The sequence below is a fragment of the Oreochromis niloticus genome, linkage group LG23 (genome assembly GCF_001858045.2).
Source record: "Oreochromis niloticus isolate F11D_XX linkage group LG23, O_niloticus_UMD_NMBU, whole genome shotgun sequence".
NCBI classification, from domain to species: Eukaryota; Metazoa; Chordata; class Actinopteri; order Cichliformes; family Cichlidae; genus Oreochromis; species Oreochromis niloticus.
In genome coordinates, this window is record NC_031986.2 from 13209952 (window position 1) to 13218755 (window position 8804).

At 40.4% G+C, this 8804-nt stretch overlaps 1 protein-coding gene across 3 annotated transcripts in view; it reads left to right on the forward strand.

Moving 5' to 3' along the window:
- fam184aa (family with sequence similarity 184 member Aa) overlaps positions 1–5080 on the forward strand; it is a 66891-nt gene extending 61811 nt beyond the window's left edge. For 2 of the 3 annotated variants that reach the window (XM_019352104.2, XM_019352105.2), the window contains exons 23-24: positions 1049–1416; positions 3672–5080. In XM_019352104.2, coding sequence (XP_019207649.1) covers positions 1049–1416; positions 3672–3786 — 483 coding nt within the window. In that variant the 3' untranslated portion in view covers positions 3787–5080. The remainder of the gene's footprint in view (positions 1–1048; positions 1417–3671) is intronic. The other variant, XM_013264522.3, reaches the window with a different exon arrangement.
- Positions 5081–8804: the final 3724 nt, after the last annotated feature.

Consider the following 8804-nt stretch of genomic DNA (forward strand, 5'->3'; position numbering starts at 1 on the left):
CTAAAAGTCTAAAAAAGATTGACGGTTGTGTTAGCAAACGCTGCCACATAAACTGTATAGCATTCCCCTACCATGTGGAAGGTGGCCCTTCCAGATAAGATAATACAAGGTGTGATCAAAAAGTTCTATAAGCTTTACAAACAAAAAAAGCCACACATCCCAGATTAAATATTCCTGCTATCCCACTCAGGGCTGTATCCTTGTGCACCTCTGGTCAACTTCTAACTTGGACTTTTAGATCACTGGGCGCCCTGTTCTGACCACTTTGTGGTCTGCAATTTTTTTGCACACAAACATCTCAACTTCTGTGTCAAACTCACCAACCTTTTTGGATGAACATCATCACTGGTGATAAGTTGGGTCTCCAGCTATAAGAAGAGCTTGAAGTAGCCCAGATGTGGTGCATCAGGTCACAACTAACTCCAGGAGCGTGCTTTTCTCTTTTTTTTTTTTCCAGTGTTGACACATCTGAGGGAGTAAAACATGGTGTACCTTAATATACCCACTCAGAGTGCACTGAAAACAGTTTTATTGGCCATACCAATGCAAACTTCGCATAACACTGGTTAGTTTTGACTCCCTCTGTCGTCATTGTCTTCCTTAAAATGAATCTGATATAGTAGAAGAGATCCAACATTAATACCTGAATAAAATAGGAAGTAATCTTAAAATACCAGGAATGGCACTGGAGTTAGTCCAGACCTGCATGAGGAGATTCCTCGAAGAGGATCACAGTTAATTTTAAATCAGGTAAGATTTCTGCTTTTTTTGAGTGGCGTCACAGAACTTTTGATCAGACTTAGTAGACTGGAATTAGAAAGATGCGTATAAGCACCTTACTCCTGCTCTTCACTGGATTTGCTTAGGCAGGGATGCAAGTTTAGGTTAAAGGTCATTATCTGAGATGATGCTAATAGCTTTGACCACTTTGGTTACCATGGAAACTATACAGCATGACAGGCACATTGTTAAAACCAGTTAGTAGTTTGATCTGAGTTAGCTGAAGATAGCCGGCATTCATGTCTTGCCTCTCTATGTGTGTCTGTAGTCAAAAACAGGCAGCCAATCAGATCACCGCTTCACCAGCTTTCCTAGCCATTCAGCTCTCCGATTCGTCAGCCCTCCCACCATGACTCATGAAGGACAGGAAGAGGAGGGACGGGAGGTGGAGGAGGTAGGATCAGGTGGCCCTTTTGCGCCTCCTAACTCCCCCCTCCAGAGATCCCTCCCCCGACTTAGGAAACCCCTTCCCCTATTCAGCCCTTATCCTCCTGCTCCTCTTCCTCAGCATCCTCCTCCTCCTCCTCCTTCTTCTCCTCATCCTCCACATCATCCCATGCCAAGCCTTGCTCTTCCTCATGCTCCTCATCCTCAGGAATCTGTGGTGCAGCATCAGGGCCTGCAGAGCTTCGGGAGGTGAGAACTAAAGTGCATTTCTGCTACTGCTGCCCACCGTTCAGCTTCACTTCACATATTCAAGCAGTGAATTATGTGATGTCTGCTGCTGCTTCCACTGTCTCAGTCTTTCACCTCACTTCTTAGTTTCCCTCCATTCTGTCTTCACCCCCTCACCCTCAACCGAGGTGAGGTTTATATTTAATCAGCACTTATGGAACCGCTGTTACTCCTATTTTTTTTTCTTTTGTTCTGATAATGTCCAGAGATGAAATATGAGAGACAACTTTTTTCTTTTTTCCTTTTTTCTTTCTGTTCTCTACTCTTTATAATTTTAATTTAGGCCCGAGCTAATACCGAGTGCAGCATTGATCTTTTCATTTCACGGAACACTGCAGCCTCGCTCCATTAGATCGGGGTCAACACCCAAAAATAATGAACATGTAATCTCTTTTTGATGCATTACGCACATTAACATCACATATTTCATTTTCTCAATGTGGCGCTATCAAAGACAGAATCGTCTTTGAAATGCACTGTAAATCCTCGCTGTATCTGCTCTCAGTTGTTAATAAAAAATATTTTACAAAAAGACGAGAACCAACCCGGAGACAGTGCACTTACAAATCAGTCTCAGTGGGACTTTAAACTGGGAGTGAAGCAAAGAGGCAAACAAATGATTACTTTGAAAGCTTTGCGGCAACTTGCAAATGTAAAACTTGAAAGAGAAAGAAATAGTTTCGGTCTTTGTTCTCTCCGCAGAAGGCAGTGGACATACAAATGAAGGAGTTCTGTTTGCTGCGGCCGTTGATTAGAAATCATTGGGAGGTCTGAGGCTCGAGGGTATAAACTGCAGCTGAACCGCAGACTTTGTTTGAAATCTTAAAGTTCTCCAACTTTTTCCCGTCTCGTAATGGAGCTGCAGTTTAGATTAAAGCTGAAGTCTGTTATGTTTTTGTTTTGTTTTTTTACTTTACTGCTTCTTTTGTGCTCGTATTGTGCAATCTTGGTATATCTAAGCAGTTACCAATCATTGCCACCACCCGTTATGCCACGGATCCCTAAAAGGAGCAGCCAACTATAACAAAAAGTGTTTATGTTCATTTAAAGTGTCCCAAGCTTTATGCAACATGTCCAGACTTCCAGTGACCTGTGCACTGATTGCAGGCTTAGGAATAGCACGGAAACTGAAGCACCTGAGTAATATAGTACATATGTGTCTGTACATTTGCATCTACAGTGATTTACATTTGGCAGTAGCCACTCTGCTCTGGGACTCCATTCTTCTGCTAACACATTCAAGGAAAGCATGGTGATTGTACCAGAGGGGTAGAGGTGGGTTGCAAAGCATCTTGCACAAAATCTGCAGACCAAAGCAATGAAAAAACTTATTGGCAAGACAATAAATAAACTGATATTAGCTATTTGTCAGTATATCAGTATTTGCATTTGTAATGGCATCTAAATGAAAAGTTCAAAAATAAAGAGACAGCAGAAAATGTCTTTACCAATAGTAAGAGTGTTGACATTGAAAAGTTTGTCCACTAGGGGGCACTCTGCAGCTAATCAGAGCACACTTGGGCAGAGAATAAACAAGTAAATAAATAACCATGCAAACATTAAGAAAATCTGTTCGTATATTGTATGCCTGAAAGAAAATATCGGCTGATATGTCGGAATATCAGATTTTTAAATCACCGAATATTGATATCGATCTTAAAAATCCAATATTGCAGTTACGTTAGTTTCCAGAGGGAAGGGGGTCAGCACTGGTACCTGAGAGCAAAAAGGTCCTATTTCTTCTCTTTTAGACTTATTTTGTGAATGAGCTTCCCACCTCACCGTGGTACACCGATGGCATGTCCATTTCAGGATGTAGAAAAAGGATTTGGTGATTTGAAGTTAGCGTTATTTATAATTTTAGGTCTGGTGTTCCCAAGCTCTCCTTTGTGCATGTGTCCTTAAATGTGGGCAGTCTAAGTCTATGTCCATGCTGGACATTGCACCACCACTTCTTCACTTGTATGACATCGAGTAGGAGCACTCACTGGATCTCCCTCATTATGCTCTGACAGTGGCTGCTGCCGACGATCACAACAAACAAGGCAATCACTATTATTTTCTGTTCTGTGAAGCTCCCAAGCTTGTCAGCTAAAAATCTGTGAGCATCTGATTGCATACATCTGTAAGCCTGTGAATTCCTGACAGAGCATTTCTCTGTCCTCGAGCTTCTGCCTCCTCATTATTCTAACAGATGTTTTTCTTCCCTCCCTCAGCCTTCCTGAAGCCAACGCTGCGACACCATCGGACCCCGCGCGGATGAATCCAGGAAAAAGCAAAGAATACATCACAAAAGAAGAGGAGCTGTACGCCCAGTACTTCACTTTCTGACTCGCTAAATCCCAACTGTGTCAAAAAAAGGAAGTAATGGGACAGAGAGCTAAAGTTGGACAACGATCAAACTGCAGGTTTTCACAGTCATTTGGGCGACATGAATATGAGATGTCCTCTCCTCATTGCAGCACTCCCATCTGTCGTGTGCATCGCTGAGTGAATTTAACCTTAGGGCTTCCATACGTGGCGAGCACGATGAGCAGTGTGGCTTATCAGTGCTTCATCATGAAAGTATGCATGGCAGAAAGAGGTGACATAAAACATTAGTATACAGCGATTTGTCTTTTACATTTATGCCATCTGTTATTCTGCAAAAGAGGCCATTTGTATGAGCTCTCATGCTACCCAATGTAAAGTGTACGAGAAAATTACAAGTTAGAAAGAATTAATGTCCTCTGAATTTAAATGTAATAATTTATTTTACACTGAAGTTCAAATGCGTGGCATGCTCTACAGAGATTTCCCAAAGGGAGTTGCATGTTTATTGATGACGAAGCTGGTGCTAATGATTTCATCTCATTTTTTTAAGATTTACCGGTTGCCAAGCGATGTCAAAATGTATCCTTTTGCATTTAAAATCTACAAATCAATATGAAGACTCTGATTAATAATGAGAGTAACTCTACACGGTGCTTTTTGAACACCGTTCTTAGGGCTGCAGTTAATTAAATTTTAATCTTGATCACAATTTTGGCTCCTAACAGCTAAAATGTATCATCTGCCAAAAGCACACAAAGCAAATCAAGCGCTCACTGAATCACTGCCTGCATGTGCCAATCACAGCTTCCTGGATTTTTCCTGGATGTAACCTGGACGAGTAACAACAAAACATGAACTACACAGACCAGACATCAATATAAAATTCAAACGTGCGGCATGCTTTAAGCGGATCATCATTATCATTATTTGGAAACACTTCAGATTTTTGGTTTTAATTGCTACAAAGCGACACAGCTAACTAACACTGGTGTACAGAATGCAGTAGTTGCTGGCGGGAATGATCCAGCAGTTTGTCATAACCCTACAGATGAATCATTAAATCATTAAATCCTTAATGCAAATTCAGAGCACATTTTAATGACCACTAAATCACTTTGACTTTTACTTTCAACAGTAGTTAATATATTAAAACACACCTTTCACTTTTTTGGAGACATCAAAATAAAACAGATGTGACAGTCAGCACAAAAAGTTTCAGACATTTTTCATGGTGCATGTTTGAGGTTTATTTTTTCATTTCCAAATACATAATTTGTTTATGACAATTCAGTGGGCTACATACTGGACTTAGGCTACGTTCACACTGCAGGCGAAAGAGCATCAAATCCGATTTTTTTGACCCCATGCGACCCATATCCGATCATGGTATGACAGTGTGAACGGCACAAATCCGATATTTTCAAATCCGATCTGGGTCACTTTCGTATGTGGTACTGAATCCGATACATATCCGATGTTTTAGAAAGCTGTTGTTTGAACGGTCATGTCGCATTAAATCCGTCTTTTACGTCACTGACACAAGACAGACGCCAATTATCAGCGCCGGAGAAGCGCCTGAGAAGACATCGCGAACGCTTTCTGGCCATCCAGTGTAGATGTTAGTGAAACTGTTGGGAAGACAACGTTGGAGAAACGTGAACATTTTATTTGTACTGTATAATCTGCAGATTCTGACAGAAATCTGCAACTATCCTTTGAAGCACCGCTCCTCTAAAACAGCAATAAGGATCATTATTAGGTTATTTACATTATTATGTAAATAACAAAATAACTTAAAGCAAAAATTGGGAAACGTAAAGTCTGAAGTCTTTATATTAAGGGCCATCAGTCAAACAATACTGTTTGGTCTGGGTCTAAACAGAGCGCGTTGTGTGTGACGTCTTCTTTTGCGCATGCGGGCCGCTTTGAGCGTTCACACTAGAGCACGTTTGCTGTCGCATTTTATTTGTAGTGTGAACAAGCAGACAAAAAAAATCGGATTTGATCAAAAAATCGGAATTGAGCATTAAGACCTGCAGTGTGAACGTAGCCTTAGAAAGTGGAAACAAAAGTATCCATTCTATCATGCTAGTATCAATAGCGGGGTTGGTATCAATACTATCGATGCTTGATGATCCACCCAACTCTACCAAAAACAAATCTTTAAAATTAAAAAAAAGTATTTTAATGTTGGATTCAGTGGGCATTGACTTGATTTTGGAGCCAGCCCCAAGTGGCCATTTGGGGAACTGCAATTTTTGCAATTTGGGGAGCTGCTTTGTTATTATTCAGCAATCTAACTAAATGTTTTTTTCCCAACAAATTTGATGAAATAACTTGTAAAAAGGGTCTGTAATAATCCTTACATGTTCTGAACCCTTACCGATTTCAAACATTCAGAAAGTTTAGATAAACACTTGGTCTATATAAAATTATCATTTGAGCTCATGCAAATGTTCACGGTGTTGCAGGTAGTATCCTGTACAGTTGGTGTGTTAAACGAAAAGTTTGTCTTCACAGCTCATTAATGTGTCTTACAATTTGTTGTCTGACTAGAAGTGCTTTCAGAGTTCGGACAGGACAAAGTGATAATGCCTTGATACTTGCCTTTAGTCTTTAATACTGTAGGTCCATCTGTTGTATAAATATGCATTTGTCATTCAGAAGTGATCTTGAGGGGAATTGGCCTCGCTGTTCATTCAAGTTGTGTTTTTGGCATCTGCAGTATGATAAACTGGAGTGCGCCACAATAACGACACCAGCAAAAAGAAAAAGACTAACTTTAGCTTGCTGTCCCAACACTTTGACCGTGTACATACAATAAATGTTTGAAAGTCCTTTTCAGATCTCTGAGCTCTCTGAGGGGTGCTTGATTTACCACTTCAGACGCCTCAACAGTCTCAGGAGGGGAAACATCAAGGTAAAGTGAATCAAGCACCCCTTGTCTTTTTATTATTCAAGTATTTATATTGTAATAAGCTACTGTTTTTCTACGGTCTGTTTATGACAATGGTAGCCCTGAGACGTTCAGAGGAAGAGTTCTGTCAGCGACACGCAGACATTGGTTGACTCCTAGAAACTTTTTTAATGCCAAGGAGTGTTTAGTTCATTACCAGCTAGGAGTTCGTGTCAGCGGCCCAACTCTTGCTGCTGCACGTCTCCGCCTGCAGAGCAGACCGTAGAGCATGTGAAAACAGGAACACTATCATAATGCTGCTGTTGCTCACTTGAAATCTTCTTTTCTTTGGTGTACTGTCTTGTTTTTTGTTTCTGTTTCATTTTTTTTTACTTGACTTGAAAGTTTACATAGTTCCTTGTGATGAAGTCCATTCAGTAATCTGTACAGTTTCCAAACTGCATGGTCGTCATCAGCCTGAAAGAGGCTCTATTTGTTACTTCTTAAAAAGCGGATAGAGAGACAGGAGTTTGAAGAGCTTACTTCCTCTCACAGTGACACCGCCAGGGTCCACCTAACCACACAGACACGTTTCAGTTCAGTGTGATTGATGATCAATGCTCGTCTTCCATAACAGGTTCAACTGAGGCTGCAGGTTTCAGGAAGTGTTTGGTCTTTCACCGTTTCAATTCATTGTTTAGGTGATGTAGGACGGATGGGGGCAGATGAAAGGAAAAATCAACACTGAGTGTCAGAATAGAACAATTTGTTGTGTGTGTAAAACTGATATTAATTAATTCCAGTTTAAAGTCTTTGCATATATTTGAAAGAAAGATTTAAGCAAAGGTTTATATTAACTTTGCTTTTGACTGGAAACAGCCAGTTTAACATTATCTGTACCTCTGGCACTCGCTTATTGACTTGTTTTGTCTTGTATCTCATGTGTTTTGTTGGGGGTTTTTCTGCGCCTGGCGCAGTGATTTCCAAGATTGTCATTCCCATCTCCTGGCTGGAGTGTCAGATTAAATGGACTCTAACTGTAGAGCTGGGCACACATTTAGTTACAGTTGATTATGAATGCAGTCTGGACTGACTGTACAAGAAGAGAACAGGCATGACCCATGATAAATCTTGCGTTCATATTAAGATTTTTTTTAAAACATGTATAATATTTGTGTCACCAGCAATCAGTCCTATCAGGGACGCAGAGGCCTTGTGTTTACCTAGAACATCACTCCTATCCAAATTTACCCCAACTACAGAAGATGGTAGCCCTTAACTTGTAGCACACCTGTTCTGGAAGCAGTCTATAATGTCCTCAGTTTTTTAGTATGTGTGTGTAAGGTGTAAAAACTTTCAACAAAGCTTCTATAATGTGTGACATGTTGTGGAAAACTCATATTGTGAGAGTAGATGTTTGCAATCTGTCCATGAGGAGAAAGGTCTGTGATTATTACTTTTCGCTGTCTCTCGAAGACCAGAATTGGCTCCAGAAGTTCTCATGTTTCTGCTCTTAGTGAAGCAAGTACCAAGCATAAACAAGAAAAGCCATAATCAATAGTCAGCTTTTTTTTTGAGTGATATATGTGAGTGTAGTATCCATTTTCCTTTGCTCGTAATCATCATTCTGTTTTTTGAACACTACCCTTGATATCTGTAGATGCTCAGAGTTCAGGTGTAGTTAGTGGATCATTCATAAGAAACACCTCAGTGTTCTTTCATTCTGCTCACTTAGGTGTATTTACCAAGCGTGACTGAAAGCAGGCTCACAATTACAGCCTGGTCTATATCAATCTTCTCGTTTGATTGAAGGTAATATGACAGACAGGCTGTCTCATTAAAGTGAAGAGTTAAACACTTCCTGAAACCAGATTGAGACATGGTTGTCTGTATTTGTGGCATATGGGAAGGACGGCAAAAATGAGCCATTAAATAAAGGAATGTGACAGAAAGTACTGCAGAGCATTCTGTGGCTGACCCTGATTCATTTTCATCAGGTTGAGAAAATAGATTTCTATAAACAGAGAACTGATCAAATGAGTAGTTTGTCGGTGGCGTCATAGTGTCCAACTGTCCCATATGACAAGAATGCAGCGTCATGACACTGAGGCTTTAGTTACGCCAAATGTCGTCATTAATT